This window comes from Gavia stellata, chromosome 6 (assembly GCF_030936135.1).
Source record: "Gavia stellata isolate bGavSte3 chromosome 6, bGavSte3.hap2, whole genome shotgun sequence".
In the NCBI taxonomy this organism is placed as follows: Eukaryota; Metazoa; Chordata; class Aves; order Gaviiformes; family Gaviidae; genus Gavia; species Gavia stellata.
Window position 1 is genome coordinate 7,660,786 of NC_082599.1, and position 27,032 is coordinate 7,687,817.

General features: G+C 42.3%; 1 protein-coding gene across 1 annotated transcript in view; it reads right to left on the minus strand.

The window, feature by feature from the left end:
* Window positions 1-27,032, minus strand: part of PRKAG2 (protein kinase AMP-activated non-catalytic subunit gamma 2) — a 170,652-nt gene that overhangs the window by 68,631 nt on the left and 74,989 nt on the right. Inside the window, 1 exon segment of the mRNA XM_059819051.1 lies at window positions 4,170-4,384. Coding sequence (XP_059675034.1) covers window positions 4,170-4,384 — 215 coding nt within the window.

The window sequence follows — 27,032 nt, forward strand, 5'->3', positions numbered from 1 at the left end:
GGAAATTACTTGGCTCAGAAGTTACATGGAGAACAGTCATTAAATACACAATCATATGGGAAGGGCCATTCGTAAGCATGTTCTGCCTTTGTCACTTGTTTCTGAGCAGAGGAAGCCCCAACCCTGTTTTTCACCAAAAAAGAACTCAAAGGCAGCTCCTCAATTTGGAGCTAGCATCTTCTTTCTCTGGCCTGGACTCCTCTCATGCCGGGAACGGGGAAACCCATAAAGGCCAGGAAATGATGTACCACAAAAATGCTTGTGTTTGCAGGAGACAGGGAATACTGCTATTTTCACAGTGTCTTATGCATCAGTGGAAGAAGAAAGGATGAAATGAAAAGGATACAACCACATTAAGCTCAACATACTACATTCCACTTTAAAATACAGGCAAAGCGGAAACAGGGTAAACATGTTCGTTATTGAATTTGCAACCTCTCTACATTCCTTTCATGGTTAGTAATGTCACATTAGAGAAGAGTTATCATTTACCACTTACTGCCTGAAGGTTACACAGTCCAAACAACACAAGGCCAAAGTACAGGGTCATGAACTGTACTGTGAAAAATCAAATTGCTCCTTCCCCATTTAATGCAGTGCACACTAATCTTTTGGTATAGCTTTGATCTCTTATCAGCTGAATTTCTCATTATAACCTTCTAACTCAACCACTAGGAACATCTACACACCCAGAGAAAAGCCTGTAAGAACTGCTGCAATGGTGTTCACAGCCTCATCACATCTAGCTTTGGGCACCTAACAGAAGTGCCTCAGTCAGAAATGCAACACCCGGAGTCACTCCCTTTATAATCAGTGCAAAAGGCTGTTCAGCCCACTGAAGATCTGATTCATCCCCTGCAAATGCCTCTCTGTGGGATATAGAGACAACTAGAGCTACTATACTCCCAACTTAAGCAGCTCAGATAGGTTTCTAAAGTTAGGTTGGCTAAATCCAGACTTTAGTGATTATCACAGACATCCATTTAGCATGAGGTTAATTGCTTGGGTTTGTATACTGTGTTGGAGATGATACTTGCTGAAGGAGGCTCTCCCCCTGTGAGGAACAGTCTCCCACTTTTTATTCCCCTTGCCAGAATCTAAGGCTTAAAAATCACATCAAAATATACACAGTTCTAAGTGCTACTAAAACATGAAAGGTTTTGATTACATCTGCTGGGAAATAAATATTTTTATTCTTTCCTCCATGCCTTCTCTCTTACTGAACAGATTTAACCATTCTGCGACACAGTCTCAGACATATAAAAAACAAGTTCACAATAAGCATCAAATGCAGTTAATTATAAAAATGGGCTAAGATTAGTTCCAAGTCCTGATACTGCAACTTCCTATAGTTATGTGCTGTTCTGTGGGTTTTTTAAATAATTCCGGGTCTGGGTCCAAGGGTTCCTCTTTGCTACTGCAATATATATAGCAATCGTGAATCATTTATAATAGTTCTGCGATCTCACACATTATCATCATCACTAGTTAAACAATGTAATAAGTAAATGAGATTTAAGCTGACAGAGTCCTGTAGATAAGAGTCTTGTTTCAGATGTCAACATAGAAGCTTCCCTGTTATTAAACTGATCATCTAACAGCATGGCCGCTATGAAACCATTTATCATATAATTTATAGTGTGTTTTTAAGATAATTGGAATTGTTATGCCAAGAAATTGTGATCTGAGTAAACAAGAAATTGAGTTTGCCTTTTACAGATTTGTTTATGGCATGTGCATTGTAAAAACATGTATTTATTAACACACAGCTCAGAACAAATGAAATGTTTGAAATACAGTACTCAAATCAAGAATGTCGGTCTACTGCTGTCATATTTGTAAAGGAATTCTAGATAAATAACTTACAGGGATCAAAAGACACAACAGTCCTGAGTGAACACGCATCAGCTTCAGATTCATGCCCTTCTGCAGAAACTTAGCTCTTCTCTCCTCTAACAGTTTCTCCTACTAGAAAAGCATGGCAAATCTCTCTCTCTGGTCTGTGTTGAAAATTAAACATGCAGGGCTTTGTTCCTCACAGATCTGTAGCTGCTGACATTTGTTCCCAAGTAAACCAAGAAACTAATGATTCACTGGCAGCCCTGCACACTCACTGTTCTCAGATATAAATGAGTACAGAGGGTACAAACCAAGATACTAGGGCACTATACATCCTATGTATCTTTTTACATAAATATATATATATATTTATGTATTTCTGTATCTTCTGTACAGGAGATAATTGAGTCCAACATATAGAGTTTCTGTCCAGACTCTCTCTTGTACATATATACAACCACAACAGTTGATAAATACTTGCTGAGAATTCTGTTTCTTTATTCTGGCATCTTCTACTCAACTTCATATTGTCCAAATCAGCAAATAATTAAAAAACAAAACAAACTTTTCAGTCTCTCAGTCAGTGGAATGTGCTAAGATTATGTTATTTCCCCATTTCTATTCTAACAGGTACAAAAGACTCCTCCGTAGCTGCATAACACAGATAAACACATTCATATGCAAATAATATGACTGATTGACTGAAACCTACCAAACATATTTTTGTGTCCTACAAGCCTTTGAGTTTCATAATTTATGTATCTCAAGACTACTACTTACATGGAAGGGCATCGAGTTGGCTGGAGAAAAGTTACTGCTGGCGTTCCTTAACTATAAATGTAGGATTTATTTTATTTAATAGTTTATTTACTTTTGCATAGCGGCAGAACAGAAAAGTCTGTATTTTGTAGGGAGAGTTTGGCTTGCTTAATCTAGAAAAACAAAGGTTGGCTACAGGTACAACAGGATGTAAAAAACAATGAATGAAAATGGCTATTAATTGTAAGAGCAAATGGTCATAACCTGTCCACAAAAAAAAATCAGGTTGAAAATCAGAGACTTCCTAACCATTAGGGCAGGAGTCCCCAAAACAGGGCATGTGTTTTACTGGATCTGTGTGAACAGCTTGAAAGTAGTATGTGAACACTGATCCAGTACCTACACACTTTCAACATACAACGGCTGCTGCTACTGTGGAGGTACCTAACACAAAAGCAAAAAGGTTTTGGGATTGCTGTGTTAGCTTTCCCATGGGTGAGTGGGAGGAAACTTCCTGCTTTTAAATAAATCACTAAGAACTGGAATGAAAGAGAACTTGTAGTCATTCAACAGGGAAACAGACCTCATGAACCCTTATGTCCTTTACAGTTCTAGATTTCTAGATACAGAAAATGTCAAAGATTTTATATTCTGAGGGGAAAAAAAAAGAAGAAGAAAAGCTGGGAAAGACAGATGCAGAGTAGTTAACTCTGGTGACAGATCATAGTCTGCTAGTTCCATGAGGCAGGGGAATGGTGAACAGAAAGATACAGTTAATGCAAAGGAATTAACAAAAAAAGAAAGAAGAGGAGAAAAGAAAAGAAGAGCAATGCTTCTGAAGCTCAGCCTGGCCAAGGGAGAGGGGAGGAGGCACAATGGCACGCAGTGCGGATGTTGCAGTGGGGAATATCAGAGGCTGGAATTCATGTATTCCCAGGAACTGCTGAGTTCATGCATTCCCAGGAGCTGAAGAAACCACTCATAGGAAGACACCTCTACTACATGGGGGGGCTGCATAAATACCCTGGTAGTGCTGCCCTTCTCCCTCTGCTCCCTGAGCTGGGGCAGGAGGCGTGATAGCAACTACTGCCATCAGTCACTGGTGGTCCCAGTCATCTCAGACTCCAGAGGCAGCAGGAACTCAAAACCCCTGCAGCTCATACTGTGAATTTCTTTTTGATATGCTCTCCTTGGCTGCTAGCTCTCTCAGCAGCTCTTCCTAAGAGAGATAAAGACAATCCTAAATAAAATGTTATCCTTCTCTAAAGTGGCATTTCAGCAATGTATGCTGGGATTTGTAGCCACTGCAAAACTCACTTGAGAATAGTGCAAAAATTAGTTGCTATTTGGATAAATCAGAAGGGGAGCTACCACCTTTGGACTCCTAGTGACTTGTCAGCTGAATACTGGGAGAAGTTGAGATAAGTCTGAAGTAAAAGGCCCGTGAAATTACTCTTGTTCTGTTGCGCAGTATGGACACACGCTCCAGCCCATCGGTTGTAATACAAGCAACAGTTAACACATAACCCTGTACATTTCCCAGTGGAAAACTGGACACATGCTTTACTTACTGGTTTTGAGGTAGCACAGGGAGCTGGTGTCATGACAGGAGGCTTGGCTGCACTTTGAGATGGAGGCAAAGAAAATCTCTGCCCTGTGTCCGGAGGTGAAGAACAGTGAATCCGTGTTTCTAGTCTCTCAGGCTCATGCTTATAGGATTCAAGAGGAAATGTGGGCTGCTTGGTCACTTGTGTTGGGGTAGATGGAGAAGAGGAGAGGCCAGAGGCTGTAAACAAGAATAATTACCAAAGATCAGTTCAGAAGAAAAGCAGACAGAAATCTCAGCTTTACAGTGAACCTGTATTTTTTCATCACATTTCCCCAGACTAAAGGTATGTATCTCAACTCCTCATTTATGAAAGGGAATTGCTCCGCCTTGCCGTTAAAACTCTTTTAATCATTCAACTGTCTGAACTGTCTGATCCATTTACAGGGAGGCGTAGCGGCAAGACGAGAGTGGTGGAGGTGCGTGTTATGTTAGCCTCCTGTCTGATTGCTTATTTCTAAAACGATCCTCAGCACTGGTATTACTTTATTGTTATAATTTTAATACTCCTGTGAGCCGCAGGATTACCTCTATCTCATGGCACATGGCTCAAGAGCTTTAATGGTTGCTTTTTCTTCTTTTTTGTTATTTTAACAGTATCTCAGCCAGCAGTTAGAATAAAATTAGGAGCAGAGGCAAAAAGAAACAGGGAGTATTTCCCATGAGCCTCAGTCTGCTTTTTATAAGGCTCTTGGCAATACCTTTATAAAAACTAGAATTGTCTTCAGCATCCTTTGAGGAGAAAGATTATTCATCTATTTTGCTGACAATCAATTATCAACAGCAGATAATTTCTCTTGTGAGCATCCTGTTTTTATTTGACATGTGTTTCCACCCCAGCTGCATTTTTGGTTACATTCTTAGGGCAGATCTGAATTGTGATCAAACAGATCATTTAAGCTATATTTATTATCCATTTAAGAAACGAGCAGACATCCACAACCAATTAGAAAATTCAACTTACAACATCTGTGTTTCTTGTTATATCTATAAGTACGTCAGCAGACAAAGCATGATTTTCTTACGCCAGCATAAATCAGGACAGACTTAAATGCATAAAAACTATGAGGCTGAACAGAGCTACTTATTTTTAAGTGGGCTATATGATCTCTGAATTTGGTTCACTTCTTGTACTTCCAGAGATTTGTGCAGATGGGCACTCAAGTCCATCAAAAGGGAGCAGATAAGATAGCAATTAGTAAGCGTAAAATCCCAAGCCATTCAAACAAGTGTTTGAAAACATGATAACGCATCTTCCTGACAAGTCTAGCTCATCTTGTCGGTGTGAGCTTTCAGGACCCCACCAGAGATTTTTGCACTAGAGACTTTTTCCCACTCAAAAGCTTTGCATTGGTGTACACGCAGCCTCCTCTGGTCCCTCCTTTCAATCCGGGGTAAAGTGCATTAGTACAAGTCACTTTATACTCATTACCTGTCAGTGTCATATTTTACCTTGCAGACAGCATTTTCAAAGAAAACTTTGTTTTGATGGCAAGTAAGAATAAAACTCAGTAATAACTAAGATGCTAGACTCAGAAGACTAGAAATCCAACAACTCAGGGAGGGATCTGTTGCTTGAAGAAACTATTACTCCTGACATATCTGGGGAAGAGTTACCATATCTTATGATTAAAGGAATTAACGAGGAATTTAGGTAACTGTTCTTTAGCTATCATTCTTCATTGAAAACAACCTTTCTTGATGGCTTTTACAGATGAAGAGACAGCTTTAAGAGCATAGACTCATTCATCAAGAAACCTGCAAAATAATTAGGCTCTAATGTGTTTTGTTTGTAGTGGGTTTGGTGGTACAGTGTAATGTATTTATTTCTTTCAAAGAAAATCCTAACTCTCACTGAAAAATTTTAGCTTTGCTGGAATCAAAAAGGACCCCCTACTCAGTCCCTCTCTTCAGTCTTTTTCCAAAATTGCAGCTGCCCTCCAAGGACTTCCATTTAATTTTATAAAGAGACGTGTAGCTCTGCCAATCAAGCAGCAATAACCACAGTGGAGGCTGGGTGTTGTAGGCAGATATAAATGTTGGCTAATGTGATATGCCACAGGGTGAGGCAAGAAGAATAAGCCTGGTATTTTGAACATCCTCAACTTCTGCTCGTTTCAGTGGGACTGGAGAGTGTTCCACATCCTGAAGGATTAAAAGGACACCTAACTTGCCTGTTCTGTTTTTGCTTACAGGCAGTTCTGGGGCAGATGCTCTTATCTTCTGTGTTTTTATGGATGTACAAATGTTTCCTTAGTACTCAGATTGGGGTTTGAGGTGGAGGGTAGCTGTAATTGATGCAAATGTAAAACCACTAAAAGGGAGAAAAACACCATTAGATCTTAAAGTCTTGCTGCTGGGATGTGTTCATTGTGCGCTAATGTACTCAGCAAGTCTACAAAAGCCATTTCCAGTATCAACAAACTCTGCCAAAAGAGCTATTAGGAGACATAAGGAAACAACATATTCACTGTCCTAACAAGGCTGGCCTGCCAAGTGTAGAGGACTTCTATAGGACATAAGAAGACTGTGGATCAAAGGAGACCAAGGAAGTAACATCTCTTATATCCTATGAAAACTATTGCCACTTCATTATAAATGTGTAACCGCACAGCCAGGACAGGCGGCGTGGTTTCCATTTTATAAGAACATTCACTGGTTGTGAATCTCCTTTTGGATGCCAGCCTTGGACACTTGGCGTGAGTTTTTACAGATGAAGAGCATCTGTGACTCCAGCAACTTTACTGGGAGCACTCTGAGCCTTAGAACTGTCTACCGTTTCAACAGAACTGTTTCAACTAGGCACTTAAACCACAAAGTACTCACTGTGAGGCACACCCTAATACATTTGAGATTCAATTTTTCTGTGACTCAGTTTCCGTGCAAGGGTGGAGGGAAAATTATAATTATTTTGCAGGGTATTTGATTAAATTATGTAATTAAGCTTTTCAATCTTTGGTATTTAAAAGCCTACCTCACAGCATTATTGTGGTATCTATGTTATTTACATTTGTACAATACTGATATTGAAGGAATAATCCCATAGGAAATGTTAAATATTCTTGTGATTATTAAAACAAAAGACTTTTGGCTGCTGTGATACAGCTCAACATCCTAAACCCTACAAAGGATTTTATAAAAGCCTGCCACATAAAAGAATGAAAAACTGTAATATATCTCCAGACCAAAATCAGTTCAGGAGTAACAGAACTTTGTATTAACTTTAATCCTATTGGACTGCCATCTAAACAGGCAGCATTGGTGTAAATATATAGTTATATCTATGATGTGCAGTAGCTGCCCTGTTCTACTACAAAACAAGTCCATTGAAGAGACAAGATACAGCTATATGCCATGGTTGAAAACAGTTCATTTTGGAGAAAGTACACATAAAACAATTAAGCAGTGAAAACTAGCCAACAATTCTGGAGTCTTCTGTAGTGAAGCTGAAAAAATTCAGTATGTACATAGGATTTTGGAGAAGAAACAATCTTTGAGATTGGCTGCAAACTCTACTAGTTCTGGTAACAAGATGAACTGATATGGCAAGTAATTATCTCTTATGCTAACGTTTCTTTCATCAGACAATGAAATGCATAATGAAATGTGGTATTTTCATGTTACGAAACTAAATAGCTCTTCCTTTTTCCATAACATAGAACAAGAATTTTAGACAAAAAAATTAACAGGAGAGAAAAAAAATCTAGCAAGGCTTTGTCCTGTGTTTTCTATTGATCGTCCCTGTCCAATTTTAAAACAGTCCAAGAGTTTTGCTTTGTTCTGAGTCATCCTGACATTTCCTTTCTGGGACAAAACAAGAGCAAAAAAAGAAGATAACTTTGTGGTCTCCATATTGATGAATCGTAAGTCCTAACATTTGCATAATTTAATATGCATATGAAAAAGAATATTCATAAGAATTTATGAATACATGGTGCAAAATTGCATTAATGTAAAGAAGCAACTTTCGTATTATAGTATAATTTTACTTAAAATATGTGTGTGAGATCCTAACAGAACTAAATAGCACTAGTCTTAATTTTGAGCAAAATGGGGCGATCTCCAGTTTCCTTCCCCCTGTCACAGTGTTGTCTCTGATGGCATGCAGTCATGGCCCAGCATTCATTTCTGTGCCTGTATTTGAGCAACTTCGGCTGGGATCTAGCCGCACATCACAGATTGGATGCAAGAGCCCCAGGAAAGTACTGCTGTAATGGCAGAGCCCACAGCTTTGGCCCAATTCAGCACGCAACACTAGCTGGTATTTAGCTGGTCACAAACATACAAAAATAATGTTGCTACCTTCACTTGTTTCTCTAGGTATTTGCAACTATTTCTTTTAAATAAAGCCCCTATTTTGCACAGCATTAAGTTCTCCACCCACCTACTTGGGCATTCTGATCCAAACCAACCCTCTACTGATACATAACAGGAAAGGATAAAGTGCTATGTTGTCATTCGCATACTCCCAAGGGAAGAAGGGTGGCCGCCTCCTAAATTTCCTACATTCCCCGGGTGACACACACAATCAGTTCTGTCACCTACATTTCATGCCTGACCTGGCAGGATGCATCTGGTGGTTTTTGGGAGGAAGGATGCTCACAGCCCAGTGATTCCTGCCAAAGCCTCCCTTTTATTTATCAGCTCTGCTACATGTAGTTCTGCCCAGAGCTCCAATCAACCCCTTTCCCGAAAGAAAAACAGCCCCTGCCCCCATGAACCTTTGGAGCCACCTGCCCACAAATGATGCTGCTAGGGATTTCGGGGATGTGCTAATGCTCCTGTACAAAAGGGTGGCTTCGGGTGGTTCGTAATAGAGTCACACTCCCCTGTTGAGGGCCCAAAGGATATAGCCAGCAGCTTGCTCTCAAACTTTACTTTTGTATTTGTCTGCTTAAGATGAAGTTGCTAAAACTAGCGAGAGTTACTGGCCGTGAAAAATAAATCACTTTTGCAGTTCACCTCTTCCTAGGAATCACATTTCAGTATTCTCTTGTCCTGTACCTGATCAAGCAGATAATGCCGTTGCTAACATATAAAGCTGTGGCTAAAGTAGCTTTCCAAGTTTATGTATAGGGATATATTCATTTACCCTTTAGACTGAAACTTCTCAGAAAAAAACAAAAGGAATTTCCATTTGCAGTGGCTCCATGTGACACTTTTTGTCTGATTCCTTCCCAGGACTGCACTGTCCTTTCATTTCCATTCTTCACCTGGCAGTGAAACAGAGAAGGCGGCAGGCTGTGGCTGCTGAATTTTAAGTAGTTAGCAGCATAAATTAATCTGAGTTGAGCCGGCTGTTCATTAAGCTGACTCACTCTTCAGACACAATACTATGTTAATTTTAACACATAAGCAAATTGATGCAAATTATGTGAAATGAAGTGTAATGCCACTTAATGGCAGTAAAACTATGAACCCATAAGCAGGTAAGTGGCTACTGGCTGTTTCTATTCAAATAGTACTGGTGATATTGACACTAAATGTTGTAAAATACCTGTTAGTTAAAAAAAAATAAACAAAATTAAGCCTGACAAGTAATCTTAAGAGTTATTTTACCAAAAAATATGATAGATACTGCCCAGGAAATTTCCTGCTGTATCTAGCATTTTCACTTACATACCGATTCAGGATGCCTCCCACCCTACAAGAACTAGAGCTTCTACTGTTGAACCATATAGCCTATATCTGTGATGAACAGTGAGTCACTCATATAATGGCCAGGCCTTCCAGTCCTTCATCTGAGCTCCCTGGTTCCAGCTGAGCAGCATCTATCCTAGCTGCATTAGTAAGGAGATTTGTTTCAGTTTTACTGAAACAACTCCATGGCTTTTCACGTAGCTGTTACACCATTCAATGGGAAGCTTACTTGTTTCCAAAAACATCTTTCAGATTTTTTTATTAATCAAATGAAGAGTAAAATACATCCTTTAAGTCATTAAAATATCATGTGCTGTCTGAAAAGTTTCACAGGGAAATGTATATTTTTGGAGTAAAAATCTCATTTCTTTATATTAATTCAAACATAGTAAAGGAAACCACTCCTTAAGTGGTCTCAGCCACAGAAATATCTGAACCTGAAAGCACCAACTTTGCTTTAGAAGCTGTTTCACTTTGTAAAACTTTAGACAAAGCCGTATCAGTTTCCAGGATTCAGCCCATTCTCCTCTGCTTGTGGTCTATTTACATGCCTAAACAACCCTCATATTTGTGGAATCTGCCATGTAACACCTTTTCTTCTCAAAACTGAGAAAATCAAGGAGCTGAAGAGTTTAATTAGTAAAGTTTTGAGAATTCTTCTTTCTGAAGATCTTGAGGCCCCTATATGTGAAGAGGCTGATCAGGAGAAACACTTTCCCAATGCCGTATCCTCTAGAGGGTTTACTGCAGATTTCTCCCGCACTGCTGATTAGACAGAGGATCTCCCACCTTGCCCAGAATTGTACATTGGTTATCTTATATTTGTTAAATGTACTTGACAAATCTGCAGAGACTTGACATGTTATGTCAGCATGGCTTACAGAACATAACTGAAATAGTATTTTATTTCCTTAGAGCAGCTTTTCTAATACTGACCATCTGGGAACAGTAAGCAGGCTACACCTCCAGTCTCAGCCAAAGGGGACTTTGCAGGCCTTGGGAGGTTTCAGCTTTGTGTTGTTTTGCCTTTTCAGAGTGCACTGCGAGGTTCTGGATACGTTACCAAAGCAGTCATCACCTCTGCACAATCAGGCTGGATCAGTCTGACAGGCTTCCAGCCACTGGGGATCTGCCCTGCAGAGCTCCCCTGGTCCCACTGCCTAAGCACCCTTGCAGCTGATCTCTACCCTCTCCTTTTCCCAAGCTTAGCACCTTTTTGAGATTGAAACCTCCACAGTGAGCCTGTGTTTTCACGCTTAGTTCTTAATAGTTATTCTCCACAACTAGGTGAGTTTTATCACTTTTGTTTTTGCATTGCCTGTTTCCAACAGACTTGCCTTTTTCCCTTATTCAGCAGACAAATTTCTATCAGAGTACGTGAGCTGACCAGGGGGCTTGATTGTCAGGAGAAAGCTGGCTCTCAAGGGGTGTGAACTTGGACTCTTAGGGCTGCAGGCAAGCTGCAGGAAGTAGTATATAGGATCCAGAGTTGCATACAATTATGAATTTGTTGCTTTTAAAGCAACAAACACATGGGATCCAAACACAGCAAGCAGAGACCAGAAATCCTGGCGTAAAGCATCCCTCCCAATGGGATTTTGCTAGTTCTCATTGGCAGGAAGGTTCCAGCCTGGCTTCTCACCCCCAACTTTCTGCCAACCCTTCTCCTTTGTCTTGCAAATACTGGAGAGAATACAATGGGCAAATAATTCATAGCAAAGAAACGGAGATCAGCCATGACCTTGATGGTAAAGAATGGCTTTTTTGGTTTTGTTTTTTTGAGACAGCCAGCTGCACATTCCACTGCTGTTTGACAGCCTGGCGGGTGATAAATGAAAAGGTCCTGGTAATGGTTGAGGTAGCCACTAAATACGTGCCTGAGCCAGGCATGAGCAATTAGCTCAGCGTGGTCATTATATTGAGAGACTCAGCACCAAGACTTTACCAGACACCATATGGCTGTGGCCAGCACGCACTGTCAGAAACACAGGCAACATGTACCTTGCCAGCACAAGTGCCAATGATAGGAGTAAAGTATTAACAGTGATCCTCAGCAGGTAACAGCATGATGGGGAAACATCCTGTAGAACCACAAGAAGCAGAAGGAGGAGGTTTGGGCATGCATCTCTATGAGAAGCACACGTGAGCAAAGAATGCTTTATCCTCCTGTGCATCCATCACCCACAGATTATGGGGTCAAGAAGCTTGCAAATACCAGCTTTTCACTTTCTGAATCACCTGCCTAACTTTCCAATCCTGCCACTGACAGCAGAGCAAGAGGAGTTTAAGAGTGCCACCTTCCAAATGGCTTCTGCCGTACACAAACCCAGGACTGCTGATAATAGGATATGACATTCTGCAACCGCTGCCTGGGGGTGACTGCCGGGTTATGACAAAAGATAACTGTGCAGTACTATGATACCAATCTAAAAAGTCACTAAAGTGAAAATCAATCACTCCTCTTCATTCAAACTGTGCTGGAAAGACACATGACATCTGTGCAAACCCCGAGTTTCTTTTTCTGATCCAAACCAGATGACTAATGAGCATAAGCCAATCCATGCAAATAAGCCACGTGCAACAGTTGGCCCTTATCAGCATACCTGCTGAAAGAAAAGTCTCCTCTTGACTTCCAGCCCCATATCAGCATGTTAGCCAGGCATAGCACTACATCACATGGCAGAGATTCACATGGTCACTGGTACTATGTGCTGGTTATAGCCGGCTGCTGTGAGAAACAATGCCTACAGCAGGACTACTTTATTTACTTAATACACCACCTGGCATTTAAACTTTCACAGAGTACTTTGTGTTCAGAGGCTTTAATGAAATAACTTTTGTTTTTTATTTTAGCAAAGACGTCTGGCTGCTAAAGCTAACATTTACCAGTTCTTTCCATGTTAACCTCAGTTGTCCTGTGTAGGCTTTCTTTGCTGTTTTGAGCCAAGCTGAGCTAAATGCTCCCCTGCCATTACAGAAAGCTGCAAACTGCCTGTCTTTGGTGACACTTCAGTGGCCAGCACTGTCTGTTTCTCCATCACCCTGTCCTCTGCTAGAGGCTGATATAACTGCTTTCTGCCCCAGCACCCTCTCCCTGGTTTTGCACAGCAAAGCTTCCAAACCACAGTTACCATCATCATCGTTCGTGTTTTGCTTCTGGTAGCACCCACTGTGTGCAGCGTGCTTCACAAACATAAAAGATAACACAGGCCCTGACCTGAAGGGTATACATTTGAGAGGCAAAGGAAAAGAGGAGGACAATTAAGGGGGGAAAGGTGGGAGGGGGAATGTTGTATGCACAACATATAAAGACAAGTTTGGAAGTAATTACTTGATCGTTCTGATGCTTATTTCACACTTATGGATTTCATACTTACTCACTGCACTAAATGTCAGCTTTTCCAAAGCAGCTGCCTGGGGGTAAGTTGTTGCTTCTCCTATGATTTATGATATGCTCATCCAACATAAATTTAAAGTATGAGGGAACTGTGGCAAAGATTTTCCTAGCTCGCTTGCTGTAAATCAGTGCCTTAACTGTGTACCTTATTCTGTAACATGCTAAAGCAGAGGAACACCCTGTGGAATCTGAAAAGAACCCCAAATGTTTTACATATATGTCATTAGAGGTCCAAATTAATTATAAGAACAGTCTAAATTTGAGCCTGCAGAACCTGACTGAAATCACTGTGGGTGATTTCATCTGCATAGTACATCTACTCTCTGTGTAACTGAGAGAGAGAATATTAATGCACATAAAGACTACTAGATATCCATTTACAGCGTACGCATGAAAGCTCCAGGGCTGGCGCCAGGGGAATGCGTACTGTAATGCTGCACACAGCCACGACCGCACAGCAAGAAGGCAAGCGTTTAGACTGTGCCACTTGCTGAGGTTCGGAATAGCAGGTTATAAGGCTGTCAGAGCAGAGTCTTCAGGACTCAGGTGCTGGGACCTGTGCTCTGTTTAATTTATCAGTTTATATTAGCCTCGCTTTCTTACTCTTACAATGAAGAAAACAGCTCTAGAGGTGCTAGTAAAGGCGTCAGAGTTACAGCTGGGTTGCAAGTCTTGCAGCACATTTTACTGTTGTTTATTTTCTGCAATGCTTACAAGGGCACTGAGGTGAGAGTAATTAAATATTTGCAAAGTACTCCAAATCCTCAGGAAAGCTGTAGCTAGAGAATGAAGCTGTAATTTGCAACTTCTTTGCTTCTGAAATTCATGTTTTTCAAAACCTCTCTTTTTCTCTTATTAAAAGAACAAAAAAATCTCCCTCATTCTAGCTCTTTTCAAAATTCAACAGAAGTCCAAGCATTGCTTCAGCCTGTGGCATTTGCCTCTCCCCACTGTGTCTGACTCAGACTTCTGTCTCATCGTAATTCCTATCTTGCTAACCTGGGAATTAATCTTTTTGTGCACATATGGCACAGCAGAGACAGCACAGTGGTCTCCAGCACACCTACCAAAGCCTCTTGAAGAAATAACTAATGACTTCATGGCTCTTGTTTGATTGAAAATAAATTGCTATGGGCCTGCTCCTGCTCCTCATGCCACTTGGTAGTATAATTTCCATTGTCTTCATTGGTCCTGGATCATGTTTTTAGCTGAACATTAGTGCAGTAAACGGCTGCTTTCTCTAGACACTAGCCTGCTCAGAGACCAGCCCTCTCCTTCCCATGAAATGATCCACGCAACACTGGCTTTCTTCTGCCTTTCACAATTAGATCTCAAAGTGATGGCGATTAAAACTAATCTACAGATCTCCAGGACAGATCTCTGTCCTTCTGGTTAGTTCTAATTTGGACCCATTTCCCGATGGAGTACAAACGCTTGTCCTGGCACAAGTATGAGGGCAGCGGGAAAGGGGCCAGGAAGAAAGCAGAATCACTTTTGTACAGTGGCATTGCTGATTTATACCACTTGAAGTGTACAGAAAACTACAGCCCAACTTCTAGCGATTGCTATGAACAGAGTTGTCCATTCTAGGATCTGGTTGAGGGCACAAGGGAGAAAAAAGGGGAGAAGGCAGCTGCACAGCCGTGTACCAAAGCCAAATCAAACGACCTAAAATAAGCCCTGAATTGGGATGTTCTGACCTACCACTGGCAAGTCGATGCTTCCCATATATGAGGTATCAGTTACTATCTTATTCTCTTCTCCCAGCACAGAAGCTGGGTGAGCTTAAAATCAAATGAAACCCTGTTCTCTTGCCGTGATTCTCCACACTCTTACCAAGTAAGTACTGTCATGATAACCAGCAATGAAATGAGGCTGAAGAGCAGCGATGTCACATCTGTACGTCAAAACTTCAGGATGGAGCCAGGAGTTACCCCAAGAGGCTATCCGAGGTATACTAAAAGGTACATCTACAAAGTTTTAGATGCTGGTGTTGCCACAGCTGTGCAAGTCAAAGACACATAGCAAGCATGCTACATGCTCAACAGAGCCATGAGCACTGGGGCCCATCCTACTTAAAGAAAGAATTCAGCCAGAAATTCATCCCTACTTTGTTAACAAAAGCCTAAAGGGAACTTTAAACACATACCTGGATAAATACCAGTCACATGAAATGAACAAATACTCACCCTGGGGTATTTAATGGCCCTGTCATTTTGGAGGTCCCCTTAAACTCCATCATGTTATTCTTCTTACCTGCCCATGAGTAAAATTCAAACTCATGGGAGGGAACTAAATTTCACTGATGGCCATTGCATTGGATCAACCAACACCTGATCTGATTTTCTATCTCTGTTGCCAAGTGTTTATATTGACTACACACATTTCTGATATTTCTGCATCAACTACACGACGCAAGGTTGGCCCATGCTTTCCCATCCACATATGCTTTCTTGACTCTTGATATGCTTCCTTCTTCTGCATACCAAGCATCTCCTCTCTACGCTTCCTGCTACAATGTTAAGTCTAACAACACTCCACTTCAGGACCACTAGAGACTGAGGCTATTAAAGTAAGTTAGAGGAATTCCTCACACATTTCCTTTTTTCTTGTTATTTTACTTTCTGTTTGCATGCTGATTTAAACCTTCCTCATCCACTTGCCTACTCACCAGAGCACCTGCAAGACCAACCCCCAAAAGCATGCCACAGGGTGGCTTCCTTTCCTTGGCTGCACACCAGGCTGCAGCTGATACCTCCTCTCAACACCCAGCTCTGTGGTGCTGCAAGCTTCTGGCAGGAAGGAGCACAAGTGCCCTTCAGCAGAGCATGCTTACATTTTTCCAAAGGGCTGGCCAGGCAATTTTCCTCTCCAGGAAATCCTTCCCCTCCCTTGTCATCCAACCCCAGCTTCACCCCACAGCCCATCCCAGGTCACTATTACAGCATGCCTCCAGCACATGACAGTAGTCACATTCCTGGCTTGTTTTACTCCTCAGAGCTGTCATCCTGCTATAAAGCGTATGAAAACAGTAGGAGCCGAAAGGACTCAGCATGTTGAGAGCGAGTACCTAAACAGCAGACTCTTTGGAGCAGGAGACACCTTCATGCCAGAGATTTCCCTCACTCGGTGGGGAAATCTGATCTATTTAAGGAGATCTACCTTTGCCCCTTCATTCTGTCTTTCCCTCCCATGGCACCAGTTCTCATCCTTTCGCAGGTGTCTCCCTAAGTCACCGGAGACTTTTGTCCATCAGCTGTGGACAGGCAGTTCACACTGACGCTCTCAACTATTCTTATTTCATGCTCAAGTTAATACTCTAAAGCGGGGTAGGGATTTCACAGCCATTGCTTCAGTCCTCAGACTCAGGAAGGCTGAGCCATGTCTGTTCACATACAAGAGAGCTAAGTGACAAACCCAGAGGACTAGTACATTTTAAACTGCAGAAGCTAGGCAAATCCAGCAGCCATAAAAATCACATAAGGCAAACAGAGTGCTTGGCGCTTCCATTGCATCAGGCAAAAGCTCAGTGCATCTCCAAGAAGGTACGTTTGAAGAGGCCCTTCCTCCAAGTTTGCTACCTCTCTGAATAGGACAATATCTGATAGCTTGGGCATAAGAGGTGCAGTCAAAGTCTACAATATGACTGTTAATATACCGTAAGGGGAAAAAGTAAGAACAACTCCCACCAGCTAACCTGCCAGGGAAGAAAAGCATGGACAGGTCTTAAATAGCCGATCTCAGTATCTCCTTCCCTCTGAAAGAAACCTACATCCATTACTCGAAGAAGCTCTGCATTAAAGAACAACTTGTGGGCAGTGATCTAACCGCCTGCCCTATTTTTTTCTGTAACTCTACAATGGTCAAGGAAAGGAAATGCACAGAAGACACCTATGGCCTTTTATTTAAGGCTTTAACCCCTCAGGATCTGTGCACGTAGGGGCAGACGTGGAGAGAGGCTTCAGAGGAGGCTGTGAGGCAGGACCAGACCTACTGGGGAACCTACTGGGGAAGGGATGACTCCACCAGCCAGGACCAGATCGAGCAATTGGTGAGACTGCTGCAACAGCCCTGGCAGAGCTGCTCTAATGCTGCTCTTAACTCGGAGCAGAGGATTACCACAGTCTCCACCCCACTGCCCTGTCCACTGACAGAGCTGGAAGCACAGGCAGGGCTCAGGGCTTCAAACCAGGAATAAAGTACGTACAACCTAAAACCTTCTGAAGAGCAGGAGGCATATTCACAGGACAAGTGTGATCCCGGCAAGAGGAGCGGGTGCTTCCCTGCTAACCTGCCCCGGCCCCCTGTGCTGGTCCGTGCGATGCGCAGGCAGTCGAGCAGGGCGCTGGTTATGCAAGTACTGACTCAGATATCACAGAGCAAAGCCAACACTGCAAAGGCCGCGGTGAACAACTGTCAAATGATAAAAGATTTCAGTCACTGCTCACTGAAGCTGGATTTAACCTAGCAGGGAAAGGCTTTGTATCTCATTACCAACCCGCTGCGCCAGTCACTTCACTTCCCTCCCCAGCTGCACTATTTTGACCTCATTTCTGAAAATAAATTGTGAGCTGTTTTCTCCTTGTAACAAGTAACTATTGCACTCGAAAGCTGGTTGTTTTCAGTTGTTAAAGCAAGGCAGTGCTGCAACCTGTTCCTCGAAGCACTGGCATCTCTGGACAAGAGCATCACTACCCCAATCCCTGCATATCTCCTAGATACCCAAGACTCCCACTCAGAAAGTCATTAAGATTGAATCTGCCTCCACAAACAGACTGTGACAAGTTTCTGGGCACTTCTGCAAGTAGTAAACCACTATATATTACCCCAGTTTACTGAACGTTGGCAAAAATGTGTTTTATGCTGAGAGTCATCTGCTGTTGCTCAACACATAAATCAGTGGCTTTAAAGAGCCATCTAGATAAGGGTTCGTGGCTGATAGCTCATTAGCTGAGCCAGGTCTTGCAAAAATCAGTCAAGAAATGGGACTGTTGTCTAGTCCTTCCAGTCCAGATTCAGAGGACATAAGATGAGGAGACTGTACTTGCCAGGAAAACCACATCCTTTGCTTTACCGAGCCTCTATTTTTTCTGACAGCTGATTATGTTCCTGACACCTCCAGAAAAATAGAAGATGACACTGCAGAGACAGCATGAACATATGATCTTTAACTCCTACCAGCCAAGACCTTACAGATTGACTGCAAAAAACATCAGGAAGTTCTGCAATGTTCTCCTTTCAAGAGAGGACACGATATTATTGAATAATGTTCATGGCTCTCAAAACGTTTCCCTAAGATTTATCCTTACAGGCTCTTGTCACATCAGCAGTTCATTTGCACCACTCATTCCATCACACTGTAAAGCTGTGGCCCCAAGAAGCTTTTCCCCCCCGCCCTGCTTTTTTTTTTTTTAAACTATTGCATTGATTAAGCAGATATACTCTGCCAAAGTTTCACCACTGTAAAGGCAATTCAATCACTGTTTTGTGGAAGGTAGCTGGTATTTAGCTGACACTTTTTTCCTGATGCAGGATTGAACATGAAACGTCACCCTGAAGTTCTGTTGAACTTGAACGGTACCCAGCTTGGAACAACTCAGCTGTATCGGTGTTGGACCACGGCTGGTACAATCTGAACACCAGCCCAGGCCAGCTGAGACCTCCGGACCATCACATGGCTGGCCACTAGCCTTGCAGAGCTTATGTCCAAGGTATTCACACTATGTGGAGCCAAGTGTGGGATCTCTGACAGCATTTGCCTTAGCCCTGTCCATCCCAATGATGCAAAAGGAGCGCTCAGCCCTATTCCCAGCACAGATTGTGCCAGGTTCTGCCATCCCACAAAGTTCTGGAGCCTGGGTGAAAGCAACTTCCTAGCACAGGCTTGAAACTTGATAGCGTTAAGACCATCAAACAGAGTTTTTGGAGAAGGCACTGACTCCCATTCAACTGTGGTAGCAGCAAGAGTGGTAGTAGGTTTAAACCAAGACGAGACGGGAGCTGGGTGTGCTGGTACCGCTAGTACCGAGCAAGCAGAGCAGGAAGGTTGAGAGCTAAGGAGGCAGTTTCACCAAAATTACGATTATTTGTGTTACTCTGTGCTCTGAGTACATTGCTTCATCTCAGTAAACAAAGCCACAATGAAATTAAAGGGCTCTGACAGCGAATCAAAACTATTTAGTGTGAAGGAAAATAATCAGACCTGGATAGGGGGCTTGGGCACAGCTGGCCACAGGAGGAGGTGAGTGCTACAGAAACAAAAAGGATATCAACCAGAGAGGGCTTAGCCACTAAAACGGCCAAGGTAAACAAGGCACAATCTGTGCTAGTCCCTCAGCAATATGCAATTAGAAAAAGGATCCCCGACAGACGTAATTATGTAACTTTGTCATTGCTGAGACATGACGGTACTAATCAATGACCTTGCTTGCCCATGCCCCGTGTCCTACCAGTGGTGAAAGTGCTCCCAGCAACTGCACACCTACGTACTACAGCAGAATGCAAGAAATGGGTAGAAATAAATCCATGCAGGAACAAAAGAACACATTACTAACTATATTTTGTTTCATTCCTTTGATCTGTCACCTGAAATAAATCAAAATCCAAAAGAAAATATCCCAAACCTGTGCTTAAAAAATATATATCACGTTGTTTTCATTCACATTGATAAATCCTTTTCCATTTTTCTCTTGTTGATGTCTAGAGCTGGAGCTTTAATGACATTTTGCTCTGGCTCTGTTTTCAACACCACTGATGATAAATACATGCCAGCAGCCAGCTGAACCAACAGTTGCTACAGATCCAGTGTCAGAGTGTGACAGACATGTGGATGGCTGCTGTAGGTGGGAACACACGCAACCGGGGACCCTGTGATTCCCTGTCACGTGCCATAATGTGATCAAGGAAAACTGGCTCAGTCCTTTCCCTCAATCTCCTTCCTCTCCTCCTCCCCTTCCCTAAGGATCTGTCAGCTTTCCTCCCTCGTGCTTGGCGCGATTTGGTTTGGCTGACACTGGGGACTTACCTAAATTAAATTGAACCAAGACTGGAGAAATGTGTGCTGAACACAAGGAAACTATCTGCCAGCAACATGTATGAAGTGAAGGGTGCGGGAAATGCCTCAATATTCACAGCCATTTCATCCCTCTTTTACTTAGCTCTGAGCTCTCCCAGAGACCTTTTGGGCAGATCTAAAATCTTTAGCCAAGGGCTTTCCCTGGCTCCCCAGAAGGCTTTCCTTCCTTTTTACTGAGCAATGAGGAGGACAAGGGTCCCCTTTCCTGCTGCTTGCAGGCTTTTCTTTACTGTTCCCCCTCTTTCCGGAGCAACACTCTGCCCAGTTCTTCTCTTCCCAATTCCTCCTCCTCGTCTGTCGATCCCTCCTCCAGCACCCAATGAACAGGGCCCAAATTCAGGACTAAGTTTGGAAATAATGATGCAATTGCACTAGCAGAAAACAAGTGTCTTTGATGACATCAGTAGCAGAGACGGGGACCTTGCTGGAGCCAAGTGCTGTCCTTGGGGGGATTTCATTCCCTCATGGAGATTACAGGGCAGATTTGTGCTGCAAATGCTGACTTTGCGATGTCCTCCTATATCCCTGTGGGGACGACAGGACTCTACCAACAAACCTCCTCCTTCCCCTCCTCTGCCGGGACCGTCCCCGCACTCTTAGTGCTCCTGCTCCCATGATTTGCTGGGGAAGAGGAAGCAGGAGCACAACGTGCTCGCACCTTCGCCCTCCCTGCGACTGGTAGCATCACCTTCGCGTGAGCTGGCGCTTGCCAAAGGATGGGAAGGTCAGACGGTTCAAAGCACAGAGCCAGATTTCTGCAAATCCCAGGAGAATCGGCATCAAATACAAATATGTCCATTCAGCTCTGCAATATTGCCATGGATCAGCTATGCCATCCCAAACTGCTGAGCACTTTGCAGTAAAAAAAACATCCAAAAACCTCACGATAGATCTCTCCTACAGCAGATTATTAACCACTATTTAGATCCCTTCCAGGCTGCAGTTTTCTTGTTCTGTGGAGAGAAAGTTATTTGCCAATACAACTGCCTTAAAATATGTGGCAATGCATATTTTATCTCTTAAAAGTGATAATATATTTGCTTAGAATGACTGGCATTTTTAAAGACCAAAGGCAACATTTGGTGGTGGAGGCTTTGCTAAAGCAACATGGAGTCATGATTCAGCACAGAGAAGTTCTTCCTAGGTAAGTTCTCCAGCCACAGAACTTTTTAAAGTGTCAGTTTAATGCAATACAGTTGTTTATACCTGTAGCGTACTGCATATCAATTGATCAAACTGCAACTTCAAAGGGGTCTCAAACACTTGGAAGCAGCAGTATGGTTAATTAATAATGTAAAACAAAACCCAACAAAGGCAAGACATCAGCAGTAGAGGCTCTGCAGAAATTAGCTTCCATTAGAGTTAATCAGAGCAGCATCTCTCATTCCCCTGAGAACACCGATGCAATTTATCCCCTGAGCTACACTCTTGTTTTTGGAGTCAGACCCTTTGTACCATTTACATCAAATATGTAGAGCATTATCCGCAATAAGATGTAGACCAAAATAACAACCTACGCATCTTGGCTTATTAAACCATGATTTATATGCTCCCAATGGTTAAAAGTTGCTCTTCAAATAGGGGCCAGAAGCACAAACTAGTCCATTACCGTCCTTTTCCGAGAGGCTCCGGCAATGCCGTCAGCACATCCCTGTTCCTCGGCAGAGACATGCATTAATTCACGACTTTTCCTGGGCAGCCAGGGCTGGCCGAGTTCCCACCACGCCAAGCTGGAATGCAAAGCTGCCTCTTCCTGGCAGGCTGCTGGGGTCAACCTCTGCCATTGACTCAGCTGCCCCCGTTTGCACTTCGGTTGCTAATCGGACCCCTCTAACACCATGGAGATGACTCCTGCTCAAATATTTGGCTTCATGAGAGGCCAACTTGCAGATAGCGCATACAACGGAACGAAGCACAGAAAGTCAAGGGAAAAGCACATGCTTATCATGATGGCAGCACACGGGATGTCTCCAGTCTGTAACATGGCTAATCATGGCTTTGTTTGTTTGTTTATCCTAAAGACAAGCTTTCTCACTTTAGGGAGCTTTCAAATCTGGTCTGCTTTTCATCTTCTATAAATTTTATCCCACTTGGATAATAAAACAGATTCTCATTTGATCCCCCCTTACTCCAAGTGGCAGCCTGGCTTCCCCATTCTCCCACACGAGCGCAAAGCTGCAGTGCACGGGTCTGAATGAAACAGATGGTTTGAATTTTACTGAAATGTCAGGAAACCTTCTTCCTTACATTAGCATCTGTAAAACATACACATTTCAAAAATAAAGCACGCACTTACTTACACTATTTTCATTCCCCCCTGCTCCAGTCCTACCCCCAGGGGATTTTTATGCCTTGCCTTTAATGTAGACATTATCCTTTCTGGCTGAGGATGTTGGGGTCCATCTCCACTTCTGTGAGGAGGCCTAAAAATCTCCTCAGCCATTCTGCTCAAGTTGAGGGCAGGTTTTTCTGTGATTTCCAAATTGAGCTGCTGCCCTTGTTCAAACACTTCTCAAAAAAAATTCCCTCTGGGATTCACAGGGAGTCATTTATAAATTAATAAGCCAATGCAACTAACCTGGGCTTGGATTCTTAGGCTGTGTGTATCTACTACATGCAGAAGGGAAGGCCATTGTTTCTGTGTACTGTAGCTTCTGCTGGCCATAGCACCATAGAGTGGCCAAGCTGAACTTACTCCCAAATACCTTGTTTTGCTCAGGGTGTGCTCAGATCCGCTGGCACAAACGCTGCACCTCGCGCTCCAAGTATGGTATAACAACACCAACAAACCGTTCCCCCTCTAGAATGTAAATATAACCCAGCATTTCAATAGCTGTGTTATTATAAGTGGCCTTGATATGGCCACAGCAGAGCTACCAAAACACTGGATTAGACGTAGATGTTTTACAAGCTGATCCAGTTTTAACTCATTCATTTATTGGCGTCACACACAATTCAGCTACCTTGCTTGAATGTTGCACAACCAAGAACAAGAGCCAATATTTTCAATGATATACTGTACCTAAAGCTATGCATGTGGAGTCAATGTAATGCAGCTCTGATAATGAAACTGAAGCTAACTTCTGGTTCAGGTGCTTGATTTTTCCATTGATATGTCCCAGAATTGAACAAACAAAATTACACTGTAACTACATAGCTATTGTAATGCATATGGTCCTACTGTAACAAACAACATTTGTATGTACTTATTGTATTCATCAGTAATACTGGTTTCAAATGCCAAAAAAATCACCAGCTAAACCCTCAAAGTGTCACAGTATTTAAACCTATAAATGTCAGGGTTTCTATCCACATTTTCTTTTTTGAGACATTAAGTCTTCCCAATATTTCTCTGTACCCAGAAGGAGCTATAAAATTCCAAGGAAGAAAATAAAAAGCTTTTCTTTCTTCCTTTCTTTTTTTTTTAAGAAAGAACATGAAAGCTTTTATAAAGTAACATGATTCCAGAAGCCAGGGACATTAGAGACTATGTATTCAAGAAGTTGCAATAAATTTAGACTTGGCAATTCTGATTAATAAATTGCTCTTGATTTCTCGTTTATACATGCATATGAAAAAGAAATATCTCAACTTACTCCTGATTTGTACCTATTTACAAAGCAAGAATCAGACTTACATTGTACATAATATGATCGTAGAAACAGTAAATATTTATGAGTTATGATCACAAAAATCACTGATCACCAATATCTATAAAATGTTTAATTGAAATAATGGTATAGGTGAGAAAAAGGAGGGAAATTAAAGAGGATACCAGCTCCTCAAGCAAATAAGCTGATTCTTCTGATTCCACTTCCCTTTCTGTGAATGCCAGGGACATTTACACCAAAGGGCTACGAAAATGATTAGGGGACTGGAACACCTTTGTTATGAGAAAAGGCTGAGGGACTTGGGTCTTTTTAGTCTGGAGAAGAGAAGACTGAGGGGGGAATCTTACTAGTGCTTATAAATACTGAAGGGGTGGGTGCCAGGAGGATGGGGCCAGTCTTTTTTCAGTGGTGCCCAGTGACAGGACAAGAGGTAACGGGCACAAACTTGGTCATAGGAAGTTCCATCTAAACATGAGGAGGAACTTCTTTCCTTTGAGGGTTGCAGAGCACTGGAACAGGCTGCCCAGAGAGGTTGTGGAGTCTCCTTCTCTGGAGGTATTTAAAACTCACCTGGACACATTCCTGTGCAACCTGCTCTGGGTGAACCTGCTCTGGTGGGGGGTTCTACTAGATGATCTCCAGAGGTCCCTTCCAACCCCTGTCATTCTGTGATTCCTTACCTACCATACAGATTTATGACTTGCTATGTGACACTATGAATGTATATGAAGCCTCTTGAATTGTACACAAAAAATATTGGGTAAATGTAAAACTATTACTTCATGTTAGCAACACTGAAATATGTGTTCCACATCTTCAAAACCGATGGAAGACGTGGCAATAGGTTAATATGTTTAATGATTGTTGTTCATAAGTCAAGCTGTACTTCAGGAGAAGGAAAATGGTTTGCGATTGATTCCTTCTCTTATTTCACTCACAAGCAAAGGCCTTGATCTAATTCCCAATAAAAATCAATAGAGAGACTTCCAGTGAACCTTACCTAGACTCCAAATAAGTTAGCAACTTATTCTATGCACCTGCTCATGCAGTTCTTGTCTCAGAGTAACTTCTAAAGAAAGTTGTTCATACCTGACTTGCACAGTCTTTACCATTTTTTCTCCCCAATATTTTAAAACTCAAGGGAACTTACTTAGAGTACTGTATTCAGGGTTGGGTTTTTTCCCCTCCTTAAGTATAGTTGGTCTTTTCCATGCATGCATTAGGTTTCTATAGCAATGTGTGTTGTTACCTAGGTTATGGCCAGGGGTAGTATTTTCATTTGGCTGTGACATTTGATTAATTACCAGACTTACAGGCCAGCTTCCAGCTGCCTGTACCTGAGTGTATTTGTACATGTGTACACACAGACATAAGCAAATTCAACATAAAAAAAAAAATCATAACTTGGGTTTTTGCAACCATTACACGTAAAAACCCAGGCTGGACCCCTTTCAGATTTCTTATGAATAAAACTATACTGCGTCTTAGAAGGGTTAATTTTGGGGACTTTACTATAAAGCCATGTCCAAGAAAAAGAAGAAAAAAAAGCCGTTCTCTCTGATGTCCCATAAGGTGTATTAAAGAAACTGAAGTAGAAAGGCAGATTTAATGCCTATGGTATTAAAAAACCAAGCTATTAAAACTATTAAAACCAAACCAAAAAACCCAAAAGGAATAGAAGCCTTTATCAATAATGTGGAGAATGAGAAGGCACAATCACAGTCCCACCAGCCAGTACAAAGAGTATTTGTGTGCGTTAGTGGAAGGACTATGGAATTCAGCTCCATAAGAAGTCAGCAAGAGGAATCCTATAAACAGTGGAAATACTTTTAAATTTGTACAATTTTTATCTAATTGGTTGCCACGACATATAATGGCACTGCTCTAAATCCTTCCTACCAAATGCATAACAGAATGGGGCTGTGAAGGTGCCTCACTCATTTCACAGCCGCATTGAGATGCCTTTCCATGACTCCTTTATATTTGTTTGCACATGCTCACACAATTCCCATACTTGTCCCGATGCCTTTTACTTAATTGAAATCACTCCTGCAGCCTGAGAATGAAAACTGGATGTTGTAATTGATCTCGTTTAAATCAAGATTATTTCAAATGTGGGTAAACACGATGGCTGGTAAGGGTGCTTCTCTAAATATGTCAAAGAATAATCTGCGTGCATGTCTAATTTCCAAGCCACGTGGCTTGGCAGCCTTGTTGTAGCAGGATAAATATTATGCCATTCAATAGCAGAGAGATACCTGGGCTCTAAGGGTGAAGCACCCTGAGGTTAAACCTCTGATTTTTACATTTCTTGCTCTATGCTGAGAACTTAGCACATACTTTCTTGCCACGGACAAACCCGCCAGACCTGGAGTCGGAAGGTCTCCGTAAAACCGGGCAAAAGCAGTTTGGAGGGGGGCAGGCCACAGAGAGGCTCTGCAAGGGACATGGGTGCCCTCCACAGCAGCGAGGACAACAGCAGAGGTGGGCTAAACCAGCCAAAGCATGGCTGAGGGCCAGAGTGGTGAGTTCAAACCTTCCCCTTCCCCAGCAAGGTCTTTGTGTGCTTGTGCTCCTGGGATGGGGAGCAGCTTTGCCGTGGCAAATCTTTTTTTCCTTCTATCAACTTTATGGCTGCACTGGGTCCATGCTGGTGGGCTAGGCGACCTGAGCAGCCACAGATGCTCTCACAAGGGGGCAAAGACAACCACAGCTGCCGAAACGCTCACCATGGCCTTGGATCATCTCTGCTGCTGCTGCTCCACAGCCCGCAGAGGAGATTCTCCCCTTCGCTCCCTCCAGATAGCCTGGGTACAAGCCTGGTTTACAAGTTATGGGGATCTGGACAGAGACTGATAACTTATTCTTAGATCTAAGCGGCTGCCAAAAAAACCCTCATGGAAATCAAGCAAAGCTGCTTGTGAGAGCAGTTGAAGACAAGCTAGTGTTTGTCAGACATCTACAGATAACTGCCAGGCTCGAATACTCCAAACAGTACCAAGAATTTATCATTTAGTCATACAAAATGCTGAAACCCAGCCTGCCAGACTGACAAACCCTGTGTTTTTAACAAGGGTTAAAAAAAAAAAAAAGTTAAAGTAACTC